At 40.4% G+C, this 27316-nt stretch overlaps 1 protein-coding gene across 1 annotated transcript; it reads right to left on the bottom strand.

The window, feature by feature from the left end:
* Window positions 1-248: 248 nt before the first annotated feature.
* Window positions 249-26792, bottom strand: amph (amphiphysin). Its single transcript, XM_076077468.1, has 23 exons — window positions 26710-26792; window positions 24355-24435; window positions 23305-23359; window positions 23105-23199; window positions 21870-21965; window positions 21669-21776; window positions 21267-21352; window positions 14339-14414; window positions 14082-14164; window positions 13335-13473; window positions 10223-10342; window positions 10004-10087; window positions 9465-9491; window positions 9172-9195; window positions 8194-8362; window positions 8078-8136; window positions 5392-5421; window positions 4819-4860; window positions 2626-3075; window positions 2312-2362; window positions 1745-1933; window positions 1493-1594; window positions 249-1368 (listed from the first exon to the last, which is right to left on the bottom strand). Exons 1-23 carry the CDS (start codon window positions 26776-26778, stop codon window positions 1264-1266), a joined length of 2340 nt encoding a protein of 779 aa, XP_075933583.1. The 5' UTR covers window positions 26779-26792; the 3' UTR covers window positions 249-1263.
* Between the last annotated feature and the right edge of the window lie 524 nt (window positions 26793-27316).

The raw sequence follows: 27316 nt of genomic DNA, 5'->3' as shown, positions 1-27316 counted from the left end.
TTTTAGACGATTGGAGGATCATCTATTTCATGATCGTTGTTATTACCCCCTTACCTGCTGAGTGACATGCGCTGGCCCGTGCCTTGCCTTAGATATCTATTCAACTGCGGAGTCGATGGACGACGCGGGGAGATCTATGGGTATACGATTTCACCCTAACTTAAACCACGCACACAAAATAATGATTTCATGGACAGTGCATGATTCTCCAATCACCTAATTCCAAAGAAAAATTTGACAATTTCTATCTCAATAACTCTTATTTATTGACCATGACAAATATTTATGGAATGTGCATCACAAAAAGGTCTAAATTAAGATTAAACTTTAATATCAAAGGAAGTGACATCATATTTGTTCATCTAAAGAACTATAGCAATATGAGACCTTAAATATATCAACAACATAGATTGCATATTGCATTTGTTAATAGCTTACCTGTGATCATACACTTATAGTCTTCTGGTTGCCTCTGTTTCTTGCAAATACAATTGTAATAACACATGTGACTTATACAGCTAAACATTAATATTTGCAATTGTGGGAATATTTTTTTGGAATACTTACTTTGATAAAAGATTTGAGATTTTCATGCTGGATGTGCACTGCTTTCTTTGTCAATGCTCAGATGATAAATGTCTCATTCTTTTGTCAAGAACAAAGCAACACTTGTTACTGACTTAACTCATCACCACATATGCCAAAGAACAAATCACCACATACGCTCAACAATGATATAATAGAAACGCACTCAGTGATTCAAGGGCTACAGTTATGACAAGTCTCAAAATAAGAATGTTACACTTGAGAACATTGAAATAGAACACAGCACTACAGATTCTTGAATAGCAGAGCAACATAATAAGTACAACACACTCGGTGCAAAGAAGGTTTTTCTTTCTTCAAAAACAATAGCTTTTTGTTTGCCGGAACATGTAGAAATTGCAACATTCCCAATGCATTATACATTATAATTTTTTTTTCTTTAAAAAGCAACAAAAAAACATCTCAATTCCAGAGAAGGGTAGACCATACTATCACATCATGCTTAGTAATTTTCAGTTATACTAGGAATAGTACTACTTTTTATGACCATTAATTTTAGTTTTTGTAGATTGTAGAGTTTCAAACCATTGTGTTGTCCAGCAGACCACTGCAGCAGGTTACAAGGTGTTTTAGGTGTCGGCTACATGCTGACTGGACAGCTTGGACACAGATGTCTCAAACTTCTGCTCATTTCTCTCCACAAGCTGAAGAGACTTCTTACTCCAAACGCTGTATAAAGTTTTCTGGGAATAGTCCTTTGTGAGCACCAGCACCAAGTATTAACCACTCACTTTCTTTGATTCCTGTGAGCCAGCCGGCATCCTGCAACAACAACCACAAAATTACTATCAGCCTGAATTACTGTTGACATTATGTTCATTCCTTCATTCCTGTATGCTGGTGGCTTTTAATTACCAGAACAAAATGTCTCACTACCACTTCTCACCTGATCCTCTACTGAAGCAGTGGGAACCACCAACACCACATCACCTCTTTTAAGTTCCAGCTCATCTGAATTTGCAGCCTCGAAGTCATGCATTGTCTCCACCTGCAGGAAGAAAAACATCATCACCCCTCTGCTGACAACAGGTTGAGCATGTAAACTATTTATGTTGAAAAAACATTACAGCACATCAACTGTGTATTTTAGAATTTTCTGCTTTAAACGTTAGAAGTTGGTTTCTGGAGGAAGACCTGCCTTGTAGAGGAAGTCATCAGGGAGTCCCGACACTCCACCAGATGGACTCATGTGTTTGATAGTCTGGTTTTCAGCTGTTACACCATTGTCACTGATGAGAGTGGGAGAGATGATGTCAGCATCACGGTCGTCATCTCCTTCATTACTGGAGGCTGGCTCGATCACCACGGAGGGGATTGGCATCTTTTCCTGAAGACAAAAAAAATGTAATCTCACATTAGTAACCTTTCACTTTCTCTGAGTTATAATAATAAATAAATAAAGAAGCATAACTAAATGTTTTATACTTAATTACATCTAAATTAATTATGTATTGTATCTCCACGTTACTGATCATAATTTAAAATTCAATGAAGAACGTGTTGTAGTGTCTGATTGGGTTAGGGTTAGTCTATTAATGGTCATGTAAATGTTAATGGTCAAGGATTAATACTTTCAGACAGTGGGTTTAAATTTATTATTGATTATTACAGACCCATTCACAATTGAAACACAATGATAATTAACTTGATTGCTTTTAATGCTTGTTTTGATTACCAGTCATAATGAAAGTTGAGTGATAGTTACCGATGGCGCTGCTTCACCTGGAGATGTTTTAGCTTCGTCAGCAGGAGGAATCTGTTTGCAAACAGAATTTTTTTCATTAAACAGGAACAGTCACATACGGAGTTAACACACATTCTGCTGCATATTAGTTTAAATGTATTCAAATATATTGATATTACTCAGAACACATCAGTTTGTATTTTGGACAAACATGCAATATAAAAATATTTCCCACAATTTCCATGTTAGACAGGGTTAGAATGATGATGATGGTGATGATGGTAGGGATGATGGCTAGTGAGTATTTACTGTTTGTGATAAACACTTCCACTCACATCAGGCTTGTCTTCCTTCAGGCTGCCAGAACCTTCTGCTGTATCTTCCTCACCAGCAGAGGAAGCTCTAAATTCCTCCAACTCTCCTCCAGCTCCCCCTGCTGGAGGTTGCTCACCAGCAGTTGGCGCTGGAAGCTCCTCACCAGCAGGTGGTGCTGGAGGCTCCTCACCAGCAGGTGGTGCTGGAAGCTCCTCACCAGCAGGTGGCGCTGGAGGTTCCTCACCAGCAGGTGGCGATGGAAGCTCCTCACCAGCAGGTGGCGCTGGAAGCTCCTCAACAGCAGGTGGCGCTGGAGGTTCCTCACCAGTAGGTGGCGCTGGAAGCTCCTCACCAGCAGGTGGCGCTGGAAGCTTCTCACTAGCAGGGGGAGATGAAGGCTTGTCTTGTTCCTCAGCAGCTTTTGTCACTGAGGCTTCTGGAGCGTCGGTTGAGTCTGCGGTAACTTCATTCTTTTGTAAAGAAAGATAATGGTCAACCCTAAAATTGTTTCTGAAATCACTTTGCATGAAACTTAATGTAAGGCTCAGAATTCTACATGTCTAAATGGACCATTCATGAATACTCATCCAGCTTTCATCTCTGCTTGTGTTGTTCATCTCAACATGCATAAAAGTTGAAAGTACTGCCCATACCGTAGACAACACCTTTAATTTGCAAACCCGCAAAAACCTAGCTTTTCTTCCATCGACCTTCACCAACTGACTTTAACAATTTCTACGTCTACACCTTCTACCCGTCTCTTAGACCCCATCCCGACTAGGCTATTTAAAGAAGTTTTACCTGTAGTTAGCACCTCGTTACTAGATATTATCAATCTGTCTTTACTGCCATTACATTCTGTTACAGAGACTAGATCATTTGATTGGCATTAAAGGAAACGCACTAAGCTGGTTTAAGTCCTATTTATCAGATCAATCTCAGTTTGTAAACGATGAAACCTCGATGAACACCAACGTTAGTCATGGAGTTCCACAATGTCCTGTGCTTAGACCAATTTTATTCACCTTATATAGGCTTCCTTTAGGCAATATTATCAGAAAACACTTCATAAACTTCCATTGTTATGCAGATGATACTCAATTATATCTATCGATCAAGCCAGATGAAACCAACCAGTTCACTGATACCATTATTACAAAAAATAGAAATGCCAGCAGAATGGTGGATAGGTGATATAAGAACTAGTTTACTATTTATAAATGATGCAAAAACAGAATGTAAATCGTTTCTTAATAATTTTTTCATATATTCTAGCTTTGGCTGTAACAATTTGTCTATTTGTGCAGAACCGTCTAGGTACGGGGTCTAATGGTATATTAGATTGATGCACGTAATACAGAACCAAAGTCCACAAGTGCAAGTTCTGTCCGAAATCTTTTAGCTGTAGGCCGTTAGCCACATATAATTTTGTTGCTAACACAACAAGCTAACGCATAGATGTGCCTATCGCTGCAAGGAGGAAAAAGTAAACCGCGTCCTTATCACCACATTAGATGCAAAAACCGAACGGGATACACCAATTACAGAAGCAATCTGCATTTACATTGGCTTGGCGTTATGGCCATATTCCATAGTACTGCTCAGATATAACAGAACTAATGACTCCAAATATTTACTCCGTGTGCTTTAGTCACGTTACATTTATGTCACACTATCGCACTGCAATACATAAATGTTTGGGTGCTTTGAATATCTATTCAAGGTTAAGCTAATTGAAATACTGATCCTAATGGGTTCATTTCATTTTTTTATTATTCTACTTATTTCATATTTTTAGTTTAATAGCATAAAAGATTATCCTTTTATAGCGTATTTTGACCTATTGCCTTTTGGAAACAGAGTAATACAGAAGTGTTTGTTTTTATAATAAAAATACTTTACCAAAGTTGCCCCAGCAGGAGGATTGTGTCTGTCTTTGACACTTTCACTTCCGTCTGTTCTATATAAATGAAAACTAATTGATCCGTATGCATTTGGTTTTAATTTCTGCAGTACCGATTAGATTATATTTTTGAGGTTACAAAGCACTATGGATCAAACAGTAAGAGATACACTTGGCACAAATGTGGGCAAAAAGTACAATGTCTATTGCAAAAAACAGATTAAAGGATAGAACTGCTGAACAGAAGAGTACATAAAATAAATGAATAGACCATTCCAAGTCGCAAGATGTACTTAAATTTAAAACTCACCATCTTATCAAAATCAGCAAAGAATGATGGGGCAGTGGCATCCTTCAGGGAGCATGTGTCAAAAGCAGAGAAGAAGAAGAGTCACAACTGACAATCACAATCTGGAAATACATGATTGTTTTTCATTCAGAGAAGAGAAGAAGAGTCTTTAGAGAATATGAAGATACAGGACGTACAGGGAATAAGGCTTCTGAGGGTCTGATGATGTAAGCATGCAGTTAGGGTCAATGTCTACTTTAAAGTAACTAACATCAGCAGCAACCTCTGACCTCTGCTCTGACCAATTTGTTCCACTCAAAGACGAAACAGATAAGTTCAGTAGTTAGACCTGGCCACTGACAGTTAACGAACATCTGAAAGATTGAAACTCACAGCTGGAGGGCTGAATGGTAAAAGCAAAAATTACAATTAACTAATATCAGAAGTCCCTGTTGACTGAAATAGCTCTGAACAATCTGCAACTAAAATATGTGTAAACTGTAATCAGAACAGTTGAATTAATCTCTGCAAACTACTAATTTCAATGTTTCGATGGAGAATGGGTGCAAATTCAAGTTTAGTTTGAAAAATTACCTGTGAAAATCCATTAAATGCATTGGTCACCTAAATTGAATTGCAAAGACACAAATTAGTGTTTGAAGCTTCAAGGTAAAATAAGTCTAAGATGAGCTGTAACGATAGACTCGATGTGTGAATGAAAGAATCAAATGAACAAGCAGACAAAGCAGGCAAGAGGAGAAGTGGGAGGAGCTCAGGCTGGGATCCAGGTTTCAGGACAACTACTTTCACTTCGGTTCTCAAACTGTGGGAAGGTAGAAGACAGAAAATGGGTTCATTTTTTTCTATTCTACCCTATACTAATCTACCACAATAAAGACGGGAGGAAGTCAAGTACCTCTTCCTTTTCTGTGGCTATCTCTTGGTACAACTTCCCAAATCTCCGGTTTGCAGACTCATCTTCGGACATGTCTGAATTTTCTGGTTCTTTGTGAATTCTGGTAAGGATTACATCTTTAATTCCCTCTGCTGTTCCAGAGAAAGCAGCAAAAGCAAAGTTTTGTTGAGTGACAGAAGAGCCGAAGCCACTGTTGTGACTAACTTCCTGCCAGGACATGGCGTTGGAGGCAGGACCCTCGGTCCCTGAAGAGGCTGCTGGGAAAGTGCTGGCAAAAGGGTCTGTATCCCACCCACCTCTTCCATCCCAAGTGGGCACAAGTCCACCTTCTCCTGAGGTCGCAGCAAATGGATCAAATTCAAAATCCCCCCCCTTGTCTCCAAACTGTGTCTGAGCAAAAGGATCTAAATCAAACGCACCTCCTCCCTGTGTTTCAGCAAAAGGAACTGCATCAAACACACCTCCCTGTGTTTCAGGTGAGGGAACTGAATCAAACGCACCTCCTCCCTGTGTTTCAGCAAACGGATCTGCATGAAACACACCTCCTCCCTGTGTTACAGGTGAGGGAACTGAATCAAACGGACCTCCTCCCTGTGTTACAGGTGAGGGAACTGAATCAAACGGACCTCCCCCCTGTGTTACAGGTGAGGGAACTGAATCAAACGGACCTCCTCCCTGTGTTACAGGTGAGGGAACTGAATCAAACGGACCTCCCCCCTGTGTTACAGGTGAGGGAACTGAATCAAACGGACCTCCTCCCTGTGTTACAGGTGAGGGAACTGAATCAAACGGACCTCCTCCCTGTGTTACAGGTGAGGGAACTGAATCAAACGGACCTCCCCCCTGTGTTACAGGTGAGGGAACTGAATCAAACGGACCTCCTCCCTGTGTTACAGGTGAGGGAACTGAATCAAACGGACCTCCTCCCTGTGTTACAGGTGAGGGAACTGAATCAAACGGACCTCCCCCCTGTGTTACAGGTGAGGGAACTGAATCAAACGGACCTCCTCCCTGTGTTACAGGTGAGGGAACTGAATCAAACGGACCTCCTCCCTGTGTTACAGGTGAGGGAACTGAATCAAACGGACCTCCTCCCTGTGTTACAGGTGAGGGAACTGAATCAAACGGACCTCCCCCCTGTGTTACAGGTGAGGGAACTGAATCAAACGGACCTCCCCCCTGTGTTACAGGTGAGGGAACTGAATCAAACGGACCTCCCCCCTGTGTTACAGGTGAGGGAACTGAATCAAACGGACCTCCTCCCTGTGTTACAGGTGAGGGAACTGAATCAAACGGACCTCCCCCCTGTGTTACAGGTGAGGGAACTGAATCAAACGGACCTCCTCCCTGTGTTACAGGTGAGGGAACTGAATCAAACGGACCTCCTCCCTGTGTTACAGGTGAGGGAACTGAATCAAACGGACCTCCCCCCTGTGTTACAGGTGAGGGAACTGAATCAAACGGACCTCCTCCCTGTGTTACAGGTGAGGGAACTGAATCAAACGGACCTCCTCCCTGTGTTACAGGTGAGGGAACTGAATCAAACGGACCTCCTCCCTGTGTTTCAGCAAAAGTATCTGAATCAAATGCACCTCCTCCCTGTGTTTCAGCAAAGGGATCTGCATCAAACGCACGTCCTCCCTGTGTTACAGGTGAGTGAACTGAATCAAACGCACCTCCTCCTTGTGTTTCAGCAAAAGGAACTGAATTAAACGCTCCTTGTGTTTCAGCAAAGGGATCTGCATCAAATGCACCTCCTGCCTGTGTTACAGGTGAGTGAACTGAATCAAACGCACCTCCTCCTTGTGTTTCAGCAAAAGGATCTGAATCAAATGCACCTCCTCCCTGTGTTTCAACAAAGGGGTCTGAATCAAACGCACCTCCTCCCTGTGTTTCAGCAAAAGGATCTCTATAAACTGATTTGAGATCAGTTACTTTTCCTGGCAGCTCTGCTGCATCGCTCTCTGGGGAATCTTGTTCTACTGATTGAGAACGATCTGCTGCTACACCATCATATCCACAACCCAACCTCTCTGAGACATTCACTGGGGGAAAATCTTCATATGAAAGTTCATCATCGGCACTCGCCCAGCCTCCCCCTTGACCTCCATCTCCCCACTCCTCAGCGGTCTCATATTCAGACCCAGACCCATCTGGAGACCTGGACCACTTGTCCCCTATGTCCTCTGTACTGTCCTCAATCTGTTCACCATACTCATTGGTGAATATCAGTCCTGGGGTGGACTTCCTGCGATCTTCCTTCCCTGCATCTCCCACTGAGTCTGACAGCCTTGTCTCAACTTCATCACCTCTAACTGCAGAGGAATGAAGGTCGGGGTTAGTTTGAGAGTTCCAGCTGCTAACCTCATCTTCAGCTGCTGTGGCTACCTCACTGTCCTGAGGAGGTGTAGCTGTGTCTGCATCTGGCTGCCAGCCGTCTGTCTGGGGCAAGTCATGAGGAGGTGAAGCTGTGTCTGCACCAGGCTGCCAGCCGTCTGTCTGGGGCAAGTCCTGAGCCCCATGTGCCCCACCCTGTGCCCCCTCCAGCCCTACAGCAGGGGCCTCCACTCCTGGAGCAGCATCCTCATTTGCTGACACTGAACCAAAGTCAGCGGACCAGTTGACGACGAAGCTGGTGTCTGCAGGCTGCTTGGGAAAAGCAGGAAATGTAGTGTTAAAGTTTGACCCTCCTGCTCTAAACCCACAGTTCTGAGTCAAACTGGATGCAAATACACAGTGTGTGTGTTTTTCAAGACCAAGACAGGAATGATGCGAGAATCTAGACAGGTTGCACATAGAATACAACTATGATCAGACTGTCTAACTAAGAGATGCATGACTCAGTTTTCTACTTAACAAATCTGTGTTAGTTCCTGACTGATGTTCTACAGAGTGAACATGTAATTTTACTGATGTTCTACAGGGTGAACATGTGATTTTACAGATGTTCTACAGGGTGAACATGTGATTTTACTGATGTTCTACAGGGTGAACATGTGATTTTACTGATGTTCTACAGGGTGAACATGTGATTTTACAGATGTTCTACAGGGTGAACATGTGATTTTATTGATGTTCTACAGGGTGAACATGTGATTTTACTGATGTTCTACAGGGTGAACATGTGATTTTCCTGATGTTCTACAGGGTGAACATGTTATTTTGCTGATGTTTTAAAGTGAACATGTGAAAATATTGATGTTCTACATGGTGAATATCATCTGCGTGGGGACAATGAGTTGAAATTAAAACTCACTCTTCATTAATAATTCATCGTGTTTTAGTGATGACGATAAACAGATGTGTAACTGTGCATAACAGTGTGTAAGAGATGTGTAACAAGTGTGTAACTGGTGTGTAACTGGTGTGTAACAGTGTGTAACTGGTGTGTAACAGGTGTGTAACTGGTGTGTAACAGTGTAACGGTGTGTAACTGGTGTGTAACTGTGTGTACTTACAGGTTGAGCTGTTTGGGCGTTTGCCTAAAAACAAAAACAGAAAAGCGTAGAAGATGGTTCAGAGACATCTACTCTGATCTGTGTACTGATGTAATGTATTCATTGATTTCTTTTTAGAAAAGTATTGATTTGTAAAGTTACTACACTAACTTTATTTTTACATTCATACCCCAACCTCCAAATATATCTAACTCTAAAAATGATCACATCATAAATTTAAAAGATGTTATTCAGTGTGCAGTGTAAATTCATATCTTTTAACAACTACAATTAAGACAGAAGACTTTACTTACCGACCACATATCCCAGGGCACAGCAGTCTGAAAGAGGCAGAGCACATGTTGTTCATGTGGCTCATATTATAAACACATACCAGATACATATCAACATATTATTATCAACTGGGATGGATTTGGAATGATAAACTGTACTTTTAACTCTGACCACATCTTCACTCACTCATGTAGTCCACAGACATTTAGAAAATAATATATTCATGATTGTTGTCTATGTTTTACTTATTTTTTGTATTTTGCTACAGTATCGAGGGATTAACTCTCATTTGAACACAAAACTCAACAGATTCCATAAGCAGGTGATCAGTGACCCGTCTACCTGAGACTGTGTCAAATTAAATATGCTGAGAGCAGGTAAATCATGTAAATCAGCAAGCTTTTGTAGTGATCTACTTCAGTCTCTTAGTCACCAGACCATTTTGTTAGTGCAACTTGGCATTCTGGCATTGCTTTGTCCAATCAAACATATTCCAGTGTTCTTGAGTACTCTGCTTCAAACTGTTGCAAGTGGAATGTGAATGTCAGTTAAAGATAACCTGTGGTATCGGAGAAACACTTTCATCTGGCTGAAAAGCATCAAAGTCCATGTCGAGAAGAGATTCTCCTGGTCTTTCATTGGGCTGTGGGCAGCAGCAACAACAACAACACCACCACACAAAGAGGTAAGCACGTGTATAAAAACACACAAGGTACATATTATCTGCATCTGTTTGTTTTAGGAAATGTTAATGAACACAGAAGAGGACTCCACAGACCTGCGATGGTGAAGGTGCTGGTAAAAAATCTCCTCCAAACAGGTCGATGATCTGCTCTTCTGCCACCTCCTTGGTAGGTGTGGCTTTTGGTGGTGGAGGCACCGGCGGCCCCTTTTTAAGCTGCCAAAAAAACAAAGATGTATGTTGTATAAATTGTAAAGTCCTCTGAGGCTAATTTGTGATTCATGATTTTGGGCTATAATTGAATAGAATTATTGCAATTGCTTATTATCAGGCTGCTCTAACAGGTGTCTGAAGACTCTTCAGTTGATCCAGAATGCTGCAGCACTAAGAGAAGAGATCATATTACTCCTGTATTAGCTTCTCTGCACTGGCTCCCCGTATAATCTAGAATATAATTTAAAATATTTCTGTTTACCTATAAAGCCCTAATTGGTCACGCACCATCATATCTTAAGGAGCTTATAGTACCATATTATCCTACTAGAGAGCTGCACTCCCTAAATTCAGGGTTACTTGTGGTTCCTAGAATCTTAAAAAGTAGAACAAGAACCAGAGTTTTCAGCTATCAAGCTCCTCTTCTGTGGAACCAGATTCCAGTATCAGTCCGGAGGGCTTAAGACTTTCCTTTTTGATAACGCTTACAGTTAAGGCTGGCTCAGGTATATAGTTAGGGCTGGTTCAGGTTTATAGTTAGGGCTGGCTCAGGTATATAGTTAGGGCTGGTTCAGGTTTATAGTTAGGGCTGGTTCAGGTTTATAGTTAGGGCTGGTTCAGGTTTATAGTTAGGGCTGGCTCAGGTATATACTGTAGTTAGGGCTGGTTCAGGTATATACTGTAGTTAGGGCTGGTTCAGGTATATAGTTAGGGCTGGCTCAGGTATATAGTTAGGGCTGGCTCAGGTATATAGTTAGAGCTGGCTCAGTTATATAGTCAGGGCTGGTTCAGGTATATAGTCAGAGCTGGCTCAGTTATATAGTCAGGGCTGGTTCAGGTATATAGTCAGAGCTGGCTCAGTTATATAGTTAGGGCTGGTTCAGGTATATAGTCAGAGCTGGCTCAGTTATATAGTTAGGGCTGGTTCAGGTTTATAGTTAGGGCTGGCTCAGGTATATAGTTAGGGCTGGTTCAGGTATATACTGTAGTTAGGGCTGGTTCAGGTATATAGTTAGGGCTGGCTCAGGTATATAGTTAGAGCTGGCTCAGTTATATAGTCGGGGCTGGTTCAGGTATATAGTTAGAGCTGGCTAAGGTATATAGTCAGGGCTGGTTCAGGTATATAGTCAGGGCTGGTTCAGGTATATAGTCAGGGCTGGTTCAGGTATATAGTTAGAGCTGGCTCAGTTATATAGTCAGGGCTGGCTCAGTTATATAGTCAGAGCTGGCTCAGTTATATAGTCAGGGCTGGTTCAGGTATATAGTTAGGGCTGGTTCAGGTATATAGTCAGGGCTGGTTCAGGTATATAGTTAGAGCTGGTTCAGTTATATAGTTAGAGCTGGTTCAGTTATATAGTTAGAGCTGGTTCAGGTATATAGTTAGGGCTGGTTCAGGTTTGCCTTGGATGAGCACTAGATATGCTGCAATAGACCCAGACTACTGGAGGACGTGCTTTGATACACTGAGCTCCTCTCTCCTCCTCTCTACTTTATATTCATGTCCCATTAATGCACAATACTAATTTTGCTTCTTCCCCAGAGTCTTTGTGCTTTTTCTCCTTACAGGTTTCTATGGAATGTGGTTTTACCTGGACCCTGGTCGTGCCTTCTGCCATGTCCCTGCTGACACCCACTGATATTATTATTATAGCTTTCATTAATGTGTTGGAGTTTGTTTTTTGTTGCTTCAGCTTAACATCATTTTGTTGAATTTGGTTAGTACATTACACCTTTTAACATGTACTCCTCCCCATCAACTGACTTCTTTCAACATTTCAAAAGTTTTCCTCAGCCAAGCAACACCAATTTACCACCCCTTCATATTGGGTGGTGGCATGACATATACATACACATATGTACACGCACATGACATATATACACACACATATTTGTCCAAATATCTTTGACAAACATGTAAACACTATTGAAGGCTAACACTGAGTGTCAGTGTCTCGTGACCTTAACTATTCTAATCTCAGCCATCAACCTATGGTGTTATAAATTCACTCAACATATACAGTAAAACAGACAAATGTTACATGTTCACTCACCAGTTAACAGACAAAAAGAGGGCAGCAAAGAAAAACAGTCGCATAAAGTTACTGTGAAGTTCCAACAGTTGACTGAACCAACAAACAGATCTGATTAAAGTAAAATATATAGAAACACTATATCTGCTGTTATATCAGAGGTTACAACACAGTTATTTATCAATCACTCTTAAATAATCTACCAATCACTTTTATTAACCAATCATTGTTATACATATATATCACTATATAATTATCTATCAATCACTGTTAAATGGTCTTATTATGAGACAAATATTCTCAGTAAATATTTCATTTTTCTAGACCAATAACATTTGTTTTGAACCTCCGATGAAGATCTGGATCTATATACGATTAGGTCTCCCTGTGATGGAGATCTGGATCCAGTTAGGATTAGATCTCCCTGTAATGGAGATCTGGATCCGGTTAAGATTAGATCTCCCTGTGATAGAGATCTGGATCCAGTTAGGATTAGATCTCCCTGTGATAGAGATCTGGATCAAGTACAGATAACATATATCCATGATGAGATCTGGATCCAGATAGGGTGGGATGTACCTGTGATGAGATCTGGATCCAGATAGGGTGGGATCTACCTGTGATGAGATCTGGATCCAGATAGGGTGGGATCTACCTGTGATGAGATCTGGATCAAGTATGGATAACATATATCCATGATGAAGACCTGGATCCAGTCAGGATTTGATCTAATTGTTACTGAGATCTGCATCCAGTTATGGTAACATCTCCCTGTGATAGAGATCTGGATCCAGTTAGGATTTGATCAACCTGTGCTGAATAATTGTATCAAGATAGGGTTGGATCTACCCATGATGAAGATCTGGATCCAGTTAGGATTAGATCTACTGTGATGAGGATCTGGATCCATTTACAATTACATCTACCTATGCTGTGAATCTGGAATGATTAAGCATGAGATCTACCTGTATAGGGGATTTGGGCCGCGGTGGTCCAGGTGAGATAGGGCGGAGCATGTGATTAGAGCTGGTGTCTGGACTCTCAGGTGGACTCTCATCTTCTGGTGGTGATGGGGTTCTGGCGAGTCGCAGTGGTCCTGAATCACTGCGGGACAAGACAGAATTCATGTGATCACATAGTGTCAGAGTCTTCTGACGGCCAATGTCAGATGTTATAAACAGACACCTGTATAGCAGGTGTTTTAATGTAATGCCATAAAGTGGACTAAAGTGTTCAACTGGCTTTCCTTATCCAACTGTGCCTATATACTTTCAACTTAATGAACAAGTTTATTGGGAAAATACTATTTAGATGTCCCACAAACATAAACTTAACATTGTTTAAGGAAACATGAACTGGAAATCTTTCTGTGATGTTGTGCATACGTTTCCAACAATAGATCTAACAGGTTAGACTCAGATGGTGATTGTATCTGTTTCTAAGTAGCAAAACATGAACGTTTTAGAGGCACATATCACTATAACTTCACAGCATCTCTGAAGACATAACATTAAAACACACAGATGTGACCCAGTTAACTGAGATCAATGGACTTAAAACGCCTGAGATCGTCTCATCAAGAACATTCTCAAAGCATTATAACAATCTGAAAGATGATTCGATCACACAGAAAAATACACACTTGATCATTTCCGTGAAATAAAATCAAATATTTTACAAAACTACGATAATGTTTAAAAATGAAAACTGACCTTGGTGCTCCTTGGATGGTGAACATTTTGTCAGAATGCTGCTCAGCCAGTTGGGTCATCACCTCATACAGCTGCCTACATACCTGAAGGGGAACAGTTAGAAGAAAAATAACAAGTTCACCTCTCCCCATGTAACATGTGCTGTCACAAAGTGCCCAAACACACTGTCTGTCATGAGTCAGACTGAACAGTATAAGCTTTAAAATGTTCGTATTGTTCTAATCGTAAAAACAAAGTAGTTAACTCCCCCTACTCACCTGAGAGATCTCGCGGTGAAATTTGGCCTCCAAATTGGTTACACTCTTATAGGTGCTGATGTAGAAACCAACCCGGCTACAGAAGTGAAAGAAAAACAGTTTTTAATTGTTAGTGATTTTATGTCATTGTTGTTCTCCAGATGATCTAAACATTGTTGATTAAACTCTTCTTCTGTGGATCTACACACATTTTACAACAGAGGAAGTGTCAATAGTGCAGGAAGAAGCAGTGCTAGAAGGTTTGCATTTGGTTAGTCAGTCAGCTCATGAACATCTAATGTAAACAGTCAGGACGACTTCCCATTAAGAGAGACTCAGCAGCTGAATCTTCTGCAGTATCTTTACAAGTGGATGTTTTTCTAACATTTGTTTTAACGAACTAAGCCAATCAAAGATGTTTGACTTTCAACGAAATGCTTTAATTGTACTATAAGTGTAACTAGAAGCTGACTCAGGTCTATTATCAGGGAGGGTTGTTTGATTCAGCCACATGTTGTGATCATAGTTACATTTCTGTTTGAAATGTGAGAATAATTGCAGTCAGATTGGAGGCAACAAACATAAAGAGGACCAAGCACTTTTTCACTTATTTTGCTTTTTAAATGATTTTTACAAATAAAAGTATTATTATTAGGGCCCGAGCACCGACAACGTCGGGCCGCGAGGTCCCTATTGAAACTGTAGGAATTATTATTATTATTATTATTCTTATTATTCTTTTTCTCTCGAATGAAACGCCTTTTTGGGGGCTTTATCATGTCCACAACATCCCCATATTTGGTGAGAATATCAGGACTGCTGAAAAGTTTGATATTTTATGGGTCCCATGCTCGAACATGAAAAAAATCGCTCGCTAGCGCCCCCTAGAATTTAGCCCCCTCATCTAGTATGTCCAATTAACTTGAAATTGTACACAGGCATGCCACCAAATGAGGTCTACAAAAAAGCCTCTTGGACCCTTAAGCTCCGCCTACCAAAATTTTCCGCCATTTTGAATTTTGTGAAAAACCCATTTTTTCAACCTCCTACATGCTGAGTCTGATTGCTACAAAATTTGCTGTGGATCAGTATTGGATCTATATAATAAAATTGTATCAAAAGATGTTTGATATCTCATTACGTTTAGAAGATATGGACCAATGAACTTCATAAGGCGTGGCTTTGTTTTTCAATACTCATAACTTCAAAACCATTTAACCTATAATCGCAAAATTTGTCTCATATGTGCACATCGTATATTGTTACGTACCTTACAATTTTCATTCCATTCAACCACTTGAGAGCGATACAGTTTTTGTCAATTTTCATCGTTTTCAGACGTACTTTAACGAACTCCTCCCACAGAATTCATGCGATCGACTTCAAATTTTGTTAGGATTATCTAAAGCAGAGGTAGCCAACACGGTGCCCGCGGGCACCTGGTCGCCCGCAGGGACCATGTGAGTCGCCCGCAAGGCATGTTCTAAAAATAGCACTAGGTCCCCATGGAGCTCCGTCTAAAAATTGTAGTTTCTGTTCTTTTTTAATCAAAAACGCTTGCATTCATGTAGATTTTAAAAGGAAGAGGCCGCCGCACCGCACTAGGTTTTCAGGTTCCGAATGGCGGGCGCTTCCCGTTGGCACCGGACGCACCGCCCCCGCCGCGATCGCACACCGTCGTCAGGTCCGTCAGTCCTCGGAACAGGCCGCGGGGCAACAACTCGGTGGCGGGGGTAGAGGCGAGGCAACGCAGTACGATCGAAAAGGCCCAGACTAGAGGTTTGAACGCAGGCGACCAAAGACGCTCGCGTGCCTCGGAGGGTTGGATCCCCCCCTCGGCTATAGACGAGACTTTTTACTAGTTTCTTCGTGGAGAAAAAGGTACCCAAAAAAAAGCTGGTGACTACAGACTGGCATGCAGGCTTCATTGCGCAATGCAAAGTTGACCCAGATTTCCCAAAATGTGGTGATTAGTACTAATGTAATAGGATTAATTTAAAAATGTGAAAGAGTTGATTTTTTTATCTTACATAACTGATAATTTGTATAAACAATTTTTTTTTTTTTTTTTTTTTAAGAAGTGATCATTTTTACAAAAATATAACAGGTGCGATTTTGAACAAAATACACAATCATTGTTAATTATTGTGAGGAATAATTAACATTGACATGTGATCAGTCTCTTCACATGTATTATTGTTATTAAAAGGTGATCTGTGCAACTTTGTTATTCAGGAAGTTTGTATCAAACAAGTAGCCCTTCGTACTTGGTACCCTTGAAGTAGCTCTCAGTTTAAAAAAGGTTGGTGACCCCTGATCTAAAGATATTAATAATGAAAAGTTACTAAAATGGTCTACTGACATTGAACGACCTTCATTTTATGTGGCGCCCATTGCCGTGGCAATGCGTCATTCATCATGAAAAATTAAGCTTATTTTCCTGTGGCTTAGGATGTTCAGCAAGCCTTGTAACTTTGCACAGGTGTCATAGGTGATGTAAATAAATATTTCATATGGCTTTTTGGCTTGACCAGTGAAAATTGCCTCGATAGCGCCCCCTACAAATATTCAAAAACGCAGCCCCAGAGCTACGTTTGACGTACATATATGATATTTGGTAGGGACATGTATCAAATGGAGGCTTAAAAGAAAGTATCTTGGGACCATGCTTTAAAACCAACCGGAAGTCGGCCATTTTGATTTTTGTGTGAATTTTCCCATGATTTGTAGTCGCTATACTTTAACGAACTCCTCCTAGGGATTTTGTCAGATCCACTTCAAATTTGGTCAGTATAATCTAAAGACTTTTACAATTAAAAGTTACTCAAAGCTTTACGTTTGATGGAATGGTGTAGCCGTGACGTGACGGCCATTGTACGTGATTCGCCATTAAACAACAAGTTGATGTAACTCCACTGGACTTGCTCAAATCTGTCCCAAACTTGCCATACTTGATAACAGTCATGGCCTGAGGATGTCTACAAGCCAATTTTCACTCAAAGTCATAGCGCCACCTACTGGCAACAGGAAGACAGCGTTATGTGACAAACTGAATCCGATTTACATGACATTTACATGATGTGGTCTATACTTGATGTAGAGCAACGTAATGCATGTTTGCGCATGTTCTCTTGCGCCACATAGTGGATACAGGAACTGGTGTAATATTTGCACTACATAATTTCCAGCGTCACACAGTCCAAGCATTAAAAATATGTCTAACTTGTGGGCACGCTGTCTGATGGTCGCAGATATTTATGGCCGCTTCTGCCGGTGTCCCGCCAGTACCCCCGAGACGCGGGAAGGTGCGAGGGCCCGTTCATCGCTGCTCGCAGCTTTAATTATTATTATTTTTCTCTCGAATGAAACGCCATTTTGGGGGCTTTATCATGTCCTCAACATCCCCATATTTGGCAAGCATATCAGGACTGCGGGAAAATTTGATATTTTATTGGTCCCATGCTCGAGCATGACAAAATTGCTCGCTAGCGCCCCCTAGAAGTTGGAAATGCAAGCCCCGACAGCCCGTATGTCCAAATGACTTAAAATGTTATGGACATGAGCAACTGAATGAGTTCTACAAAAAATCCTCTTGGGACCCTAAGCTCCGCCTCCCAAAATTTTCCACCATTTTGAATTTTGTAAAAAAAAAAAGAAATTCACTTCTCCTAGACCCTAGATCCGATTCGTACCAAATCTGCTGTGAATCATTATTGGATCTATATCATCAGAAATTATGAAACTCTTGTTGATATCTTATTGCATTAAGAATATATGGACCAATGAATTTAATAGGGGTGTGGCCTTCTACAGCAATATATATATACCTTCAAAATCATATGGCCTATCATCACGAAATCTCCAGCATATGTTCACATTGTGTCCTGTAACATGCCCTCAAATTTTCATTCCATACAACCACTAGGGGGCGATGCAGTAATACTCCCATTTCTTTGCATTTTTAAGCATTTTTCATCGTTTTCAGGCATTGTACTTTAACGAACTCCTCCCACATAATTTATACGATCAACTTAAAATTTGGTCAAGATGATCTAAAGACATTAATGATGAAAAGTTACTAAAATGGCCTACTGACATTGAACGACCTTCGTTTTATGTGGCGCCCATGTCACGCACATTTTGTGCTGTTCGCCATGAAAGAGGAAAAGTTGTAACTCCAAGGTACTTTATTCAATCTGCCCCAAAATTGTTATGCATGATGCTGGTCCAGGCCTGAGCACATTTCCATGGCAACATTTTCACAAAGTCATAGCGCCACCTACTGGCAAAAGAAAATGACAAGTTTTATACTTTGATGTACTCTGACTAGGAAGTTGCCCAGATCAGTCTCAAATTTGGTAAGCTAAGCCGTAAGACATTGATAATGCTTCATCATGAATATTGTGAGTTGTCGTTAAACGCTGTTGCCGTGGCAACGCGTCATTCGCCATGAAAAATGAAGCTTATTTTTCTGTGATTTATGATGCTCAACAAGCCTTGGAACTTTGCACAGGTGTCATAGGTGATGGAAATAAATATTTCATATGGCTTTTTGGCTTGACCCTTTCAAATTGCCTCGATAGCGCCCCCTACAAATATTCAAAATCGCAGCCCCAGCACTACGTTTGACCTACATGTATGAAATTTGGTAGGAACATGTATCACATGAAGACTTAAAAAAAAGTGTCTTGGGATAATGCTCTAAAATTAACAGGAAGTCGGCCATTTTGATTTTTGTGTGAATATTGCCATGATTGCTAGTCGCTATACTTTAACGAACTCCTCCTAGAGACTTTGTCAGATCCTTTTCAAATTTGGTCAGTATAATCTAAAGACCTTTGCAATTAAAAGTTACTCAAAGCTTTACGTTTGATAGAATGGCGTAGCCGTGACGTGGCGGCCATTGTAGGTGATTCACTATTAAACAACAAGAGCTGATGTAACTCCACTGGACTTGCTCAAATATGTCCCAAACTTGCCATATTTGATAACAGTCATGACCTGAGGATGTCTACAAGCCAATTTTCACTCAAAGTCATAGCGCCACCTACTGGCAACAGGAAGACAGCGTTATGTGACAAACTGAATCCGATTTATATGACATTTACATGATGTGGTCTATACTTGATGAAGAGCAACACAATGCATGTTTGCGCGTGTTCTCTAGCGCCACAAAGTGGATACAGGAACTGGTGGAATATTTGCACTACATAATTTCCAGCGTCACACAGTCCAAGCATTAAAAATATGTCTAACTTGTGGGCACGCTGTCTGATGGTCGCAGATATTTATGGCCGCTTCTGCCGGCGTCCCGCCAGTACCCCCGAGACGCGGGAAGGTGCGGGTGCCCGTTCATCGCTACTCGCAGCTTTAATTATTATTAATATTATCATTTTTCTCTTGAATGAAACGCCTTTTTGGGGGCTTTATCATGTCCCCAACATTCCCATATTTGGTGAGCATATCAGGACTGCGGGAAAATTTGATATTTTATGGGTCTAATGCTCAAGCATGACAAAATTGCTCGATAGCGCCCCCTACAAATTTTCTAAAACGCAGCCCCATCGCTACGTTTGACCTACATGTATGTAATTTGGTAGGAACATGTATCACATGAAGACTTTAAAAAAGTCTTTTGGGACAATGCTCTAAAATTAACAGGAAGTTGGCCATTTTTATTTTTGTGTGAATTTTCCCTTGATTTCTAGTCGCTATACTTTAACAAACTCCTCCTAGAGACTTTGTCAGATCCTTTTCAAATTTGGTCAGTATAATCTAAAGACCTTTGCAATTAAAAGTTACTCAAAGTTTTACGTTTGATGAAATGCTGTAGCCGTGGCGTGGTGGCCATTGTAGGTGATTCGCCGATAAATAACAAGCTGATGTAACTCCACTGGACTTGCTCAAATCTGTCCCAAACTTGCCATACTTGATAACAGTCATGGCCTGAGGATGTCTACAAGCCAATTTTCACTCAAAGTCATAGCGCCACCTACTGGCAACAGGAAGACAGCGTTATGTGACAAACGGCATCCGATTTACATGACATTTACATGATGTGGTCTATACTTGATGTAGAGCAACATAATGCATGTTTGCACGTGTTCTCTAGCGCCACATAGTGGATACAGGAACTGGTGGAATATTTGCACTACATCATTTCCAGCGTCACACAGTCCACGCTGGAAAAATACATTGAACTCCGGGACGCGTTGTTCAATGGTCAAAGACATTCACGCCGGCGTCCCGCCAGTACCCCCGAGACGCGGGAAGGTGCGAGGGACCGTACATCGCTGCTTGCAGCTTTAATTATTATTATTATCATCACACCTTGCATTCAAATGCGTGATAGGCAGAGCAGGAATTTCACCGGCAGCCACGGCGGCCTGATTTAGCCGTTTTCTTCACTGCCTCTTTCCTTTCAAAACGGTTTTTAGACACCAATGTTTTTATTTGGGATTCTGAATTATTCTCCTCCTACCTCCCTGCCCCTAAAATTGTGAAATTTACAGGTGTAAATGCACCCAAAACGCATTGAAGATGGATGTGATCGGATCGGCCAAACCTCCCGCATTTCTGTATATTGGCATACAACTAATTATGAAAATATATTTCCACGTTCTCACATTTTTTACCAACACTAATTTTCTTTAATAGCTGTAGTAACACCAATAACAGCAGGATAAGTATAGAACAATTAGGACTATTGATAACATTTTAAAAATATTATTGTTATTTGCAGGTGCTAAGCTTATGGTTTTCAGCAGAAGAGATGCTAGATTATTAGTCTGAGATTTGAATTTCACCTCTTTCTCGAGGCCCAGTTTCCATAGAAACAGGTTATCAAACTCCACAGACTGTAATGTCCAGTTATTTCTTCCTGTTTAACATACACAAAGCAAAATTTCGTCATCAGCTATCAGGCAGGTGTGTATGACATCTAACTCACCTGTCCCAGAGACTCGGCAGTTCATCCTGCAGACCGACGTTCAACTCATCAAACACTTTCTGAGCCTTTTTCAACTCTTCTTCTGCCTTCAAACAATAACAAGTTTGTTTAATAAAATTAACTCCATACAGCACCTGCACAGGTGACATTCAGAACCTGCACAGGTGACATACAGCACCTGCACAGGTGACATACAGCACCTGCACAGGTGACATTCAGCACCTGCACAGGTGACATACAGCACCTGCACAGGTGACATTCAGCACCTGAACAGATTACACACAGAACCTGAACAGGTGACAAACAGAACCTGAACAGGTGACACACAGAACCTGAACAGGTGACATACAGAACCTGGTCCCTGAAGTTCTAATCTCCCTGTTTAATCACACGAGGACTCACCTTCATCATCTTGCGGTCGTTCTTCATCCCTGACACCTGCAGGGTTTCGACGTGATGACGAGCACTGTCATAGTCGATGAGTTTCCGACTTCGTTTGGCCACACGAGTCTGAAATGTCACAAAGTTTCAGTTTTTAGATGAATGAGTTTCTACATCAACACTGGGATTGATTTTTTAATCAAAAGACAAAGTGTTTGTTACTTTGAGGTCAGGAAACTGTAGCAGGTACTCATCCAGGTTCAGCAACGTCGAGTCCACCAATTTGTTATGAAAGTCTTCCCACATTGCATCACAGTCCTGCAGGAATCGCATAACAACTCATGTTGGCATAGCAACACATCAAAACTTTGAAATTATTCTGTAAGATCTACAACGCCAGGGATCAGCATGCCTCGTTTGGGCTTTGGGTTAAAGCCGGCCAGCAGAGAGACTAGAGCACTACTCCAGGTCTGTTGTGGCCAATTCATAGCTTCAGTGAAGAACTTTTCTGGGCCGTAACCTCGGACCACTTTGACTTAATAGACCCTGTAGGAGGAGCTGTTGCCACCAACAACAAAGCTCCCAGGGTCACAAGGAAAAACATTGTGGTTGGGCTTAAAATAACTGCCTATACTAAGTAAAACGTAACAACGTAACATAAACATCAGTTCAAAAGGACTCAACACTGGTCTCCTGGTTGAAAGTCCCGTGTTTGTTTGATACATCCACCTCCTCTCCCCTTTCCCGCAGAGCATCTAATAATGACGCGAATAGGTTTACATTGTAGTTACTTGAAAGACTGGTGCATCTCGTATAGACGCTTAAGGGTGTCTTGTGAACCGGTATCAGTCACTGAGGGCCGGGACAAAGTTATATTTATTTATGTATGTACTTGACAACAAGCTGGTAACATGTAAACTTAGATAATAAGAAAGTCTTAGAGTTTAGTTTTAGTTTGTTCCCGGTGCAGAAATCTGTTTAAAACTTTGTTTGAAAATCACAAGTGTTTCAGTTTAGCTGGTGAAGACTTGCACACCTGGTCACCTGTGTGTTACAGTGAGACCTGGATACCTGTGTGTTAAAGTGAGACCTGGTCACCTGTGTGTTACAGTGAGACCTGGTCAACTGTGTGTTACAGTGAGACCTGGGTACCTGTGTGTTACAGTGAGACCTGGGTACCTGTGTGTTACAGTGAGACCTGGGTACCTGTGTGTTACAGTGAGACCTGGTCACCTGTGTGTTACAGTGAGACCTGGATACCTGTGTGTTACAGTGAGACCTGGTCACCTTTGTGTTACAGTGAGACCTGGACACCTGTGTGTTACAGTGAGACCTGGACACCTGTGTGTTACAGTGAGACCTGGATACCTTTGTGTTACAGTGAGACCTGGATACCTGTGTGTTACAGTGAGACCTGGACACCTGTCCTGTAATGTGGGTGATTTTATGACTCTGACCTTCCCAATGACCATGATGTCATCTTTTCCATGCCAGTCTGGTTCATAGACTTCATGCAGAGACTGTGCCAGGTTGATGGAGGCCTGCTGCATCCCTGCAGGGTCAAAAAGACAGTGAGCTGATGGACGTAGTCATTCATTTTTGATATATGTTTTATACATGATGTATGATATACTGAACAATAAATACTCTTTCTCACCTTTAATGGCAGACATGTAGGCCTTCATCTCCCTCTGCAGCCGCGAACCTTCAGACTGACAGAATAAACACCGAGCTGGTTAATAACACGGACAAACATCAGTCGTTGTACTTTAGTGAATTGTGACGGCCTCCAGTTTTCTGGTATTTTGGTGTGTTTAATAGGTGAATCTGAAGTCAGGTTCATGTTTGTCAAAGATGAACTGAACTAGGCCAGAGCTAATGTCAACAATGAAGGAAACGTCCGTGATAGAGAGCTGAGCATCACCACAGACCGACTTTAATACAAACTAAACCACAGGCCCACTTCAACACAAACTAAACCACAGGCCCACTTCAACACAAACTAAACCGTAGACCCACTTCAACACAAACTAAACTACGGACCCACTTCAACACAAACTAAACCACGGACCCACTTCAACACAAACTAAACCACAGACCCACTTCAACACAAACTAAACTACGGACCGACTTTAATACAAACTAAACCGCAGACCGACTTTAATACAAACTAAACCGCAGACCGACTTCAATACAAACTAATCCGCAGACCGACTTCAATACAAACTAACCCACAGACCGACTTCAATACAAACTAACCCGCAGACCGACTTTAATACAAACTAAACTGCAGACCGACTTTAATACAAACTAAACTGCAGACCAACTTTAATACAAACTAACCTGCAGACCGACTTTAATACAAACTAAACTGCAGACCGACTTTAATACAAACTAAACTGCAGACGTTTTATATTGATAGAGATTTGAGCCATTATTTCAATGGCCTTTTCTGGTTGGCACATGTATCGATATGCAATAAGGTGTTTTAGGGCACTTACGCATCCATTTATGACCAAATGTTTGAGTGGAAATGATGAATGGAAATACATCTGATGGAAATGATGCACACGCACATTTCTGTCTTCGTGCTAACCAGAGTTTTGGTTGGAAATCTACACAGTTGTATGTGTATTGTATCGTTAGCCGCTTCAGTGAGTTTATTTAGTCAAAAACTTTGTAATGCTGGTCTGTAAACATCTCTCACCTCCTGTCTCCTGAAGTTTACGACCACTTGTTCAAACTGCTCATCTTTGGTCTCATCTGCTTTTCCCAGTTTCTGCAGCACCTGAGAAATGACAAAATTATACAGATTCATGAATGCTGACATAAAATACTGCCACTTTTCTAATTAAACAGTCATTTTAACAACAATATGTTACATTTTGACACAATACAATTGTATCTCAGCTCCCCCTAAACATCATCAACATACATGTGACTAATTGCAAGATAATGTAAAAACAATAAGCATCAGAAAACCTTGATGACTTTGTTATTGTCTACTGTTTTAAAAGACCTGACAGCAGCTTTACAGAAAGGGAGTCAAGAAACAACATTTTAATTTTACAGGAAATATTCAAAGGTTTTTTCCTTTTTTTATTCAAAACAATAAATTGTCCATAGATTTACATATATTTGCAGTATTTCAAAACTTTGCTGTCAAAATTACAGGTAATTAAACATTATTTAAGATTACATTCATATATATATTATAATTTAATGCATTTGGAGAGATTCTAAATGTAATTTCATGTTTCTTGTTCATCAGAATCAGAACCGTTTATTGTCAAGGAAGTTTGCACCTACAAGGAATTTGTCGTGGCGGGTGGTGCGTAACATTTAACAATAAACAATCAACACATGATGACCTAATGCATATAAAATTACAGAAATCAGTAGTCATTCAAAGGGGTTTTTCCTTCAAATTGCAGGTCCTTAAACATGTTGATAAAAATTGTTTTCATTTTTCTTAAAGGTAATTAATAGTAATTGTACAAACTCAGGAGTAAATTATTGTAGAAAGACAATTGTAAAATATTCTTTTACAGATCAAAACCAAACTAGACATTTTGCGGGGGGTACATTATCATTTAAATTATTAAAATGACCAATACAAATTAAGAGTATATATATGGAAGAGAAGAAATGGATCAAAGTTCAGAACTTAGATTTTTGGGTCCATGGCTCCTTTAATGTTCAATGCAAATTGTTTTACATTAGAATTCTCTAACATGACTAACTAATATTGTAAATTTGCACTAATTCCTTATGAATTAAAAGTACATATTATGTGTTGATACATTCTGTTGTCAGTGGCCTTTTTGACGTACCATACTTGTTTTTACACTGTCCAATGAACATTTATAAACTGTAAATGTGCTCTATATTTATACAGTTTATCATACGTCATTTTGTGGGAAGATAATTTGTTGTAGTTTGAGTATCCGAGAAAAAGCTACCTTTAAAACATGACTCTGCTAAGTGTTTAATATTTAATAGGCCCAGTGTATGGAACCCAGCAACACCTCAGATCAACCTGCTTAATGTGTCCCTGAACGCAACACAAAGGAGTGTATGTTCCATCTTTAGGAAACAGATTTGATCAACACAGTGTGACAGAACTTCCTGACAGCTGGTTGAAACCATCACCAACAAAAACTCTCTTCTCCTGGTTGGACTCATTCTCAAATGTCAGCTTGCTGTGATCTCATTGGTTGGCTGTATGCCCATGGACAACAGTAATGTCGCATACTGATCACTATATATATATATATATATACATATACATATACATATATATATATATATACATATATATATATACATATATATATACATATACATATATATATATATACATATATATATACATATACATATACATATATATATATATATATATATATATATATATATATATATATATATATATACATATATATATACATATACATATACATATACATATACATATACATATATATATATATATATATATATATATATATATATATATACATATATATACATCTTATATATGTATATACGCAATTAATTCCGGGACCTGCAGTCCAAAAGCCCTCTCCTATAAATAACGTGCAGGTAGTTGATCCTGCGTCAGAAGTGACGTCATCGCGCCACAGACAGGGCATCCCCTTCTGCCGACCTTGGATCAGGAGAACACCTTCTCACCGTCATTTAATTAAACACGTGAAATACATGCGTGACATGTGACATCATAGCAAAGTGTTACAATCAACATTAATCCGCTCGGTCTGCTTCAGCCATCAAACACTCTCCGTCACTTTGATGATTTCACTGTTTTATGGGCTGATTTTTACGGAATCATCATGACGTCACCCTCTCTGCGCGAATCAATATGTGATCATGAAAAAAAACGTGAATATCGGAAAAGACGAATAATATCACGAAGCACTGCGGGCCTGCAGCCTCCATATCTCCTACGTCCTCCATCTGTCGCCCACCGTCACCACCTGCTTCATCCTCATCATCACATCCTCACCATCACATCCTCATTATGATCAGCAGCAGATCTTACCTTCTCCTGCGCGCGGTTCAGCCTTTTCTGCACGTTTTTAGCAAAGATTCCCGTTTTGATTTCCGCCATGATGACTGCAGAGAGAGGCGGATTAACAACTAGAGAGACGACCTGACAGGAGGGGGAGGTGTGTGTTTGTGTACGTGTGTGTGTGTGTGTGTTTTGAGTGGGCGAGTTTTAAAGCGACGACAAGTCAGCTGATTGGATTGTTTTTATCAGTCAACTAGTTTATTTTGTTTGAAGGAAACTGTGTATCAAACACTGTCGTTTTAAATAACATACAGTCTCTACTGTCCCTTTAAATGTAAATGCATTCATTATGAATAACATACAGTCTGTACTGTCCCTTTGAATGTAAATACATTCATTATGAAAAATATAGTCTTTACTGTCCCTTTAAATGTAAATACATTCATTATAAATAATATACAATCTGTATTGTCCCTTTAAATGTAAATACATTCATTATGAAAAATATACAGTCTGTACTGTCCCTTTAAATGTAAATACGGAGATGAAAACACTGCAATATGGACATGAAAACACTGCAATACGATGAATATGAAAACATTTCAATAAGGACATGAAAACACTGCATTACATGCAT

Source organism: Anarhichas minor, unplaced genomic scaffold, assembly GCF_050575085.1.
Source record: "Anarhichas minor isolate MPS153535 unplaced genomic scaffold, ASM5057508v1 ptg000059l, whole genome shotgun sequence".
Taxonomy (NCBI): domain Eukaryota; kingdom Metazoa; phylum Chordata; class Actinopteri; order Perciformes; family Anarhichadidae; genus Anarhichas; species Anarhichas minor.
Note: the sequence above shows the minus strand (reverse complement) of the source record. Positions and strands in the feature narration are given on the sequence as shown.

What these genes read in the sequence shown, in the direction of transcription:
- amph (XM_076077468.1), bottom strand. Translation starts at nt 26,778, where the DNA reads ATGGCGGAAATCAAAACGGGAATCTTTGCTAAAAACGTGCAGAAAAGG. An exon ending in TACAGTTTCCTGACCTCAAA is followed by an intron (nt 21,777 to 21,869) that starts GTAACAAACACT and finishes GTGACATTTCAG; the next exon opens with ACTCGTGTGGCCAAACGAAG. An exon ending in GGCCCAAATCCCCTATACAG is followed by an intron (nt 10,343 to 13,334) that starts GTAGATCTCATG and finishes TTTTTTTGGCAG; the next exon opens with CTTAAAAAGGGGCCGCCGGT.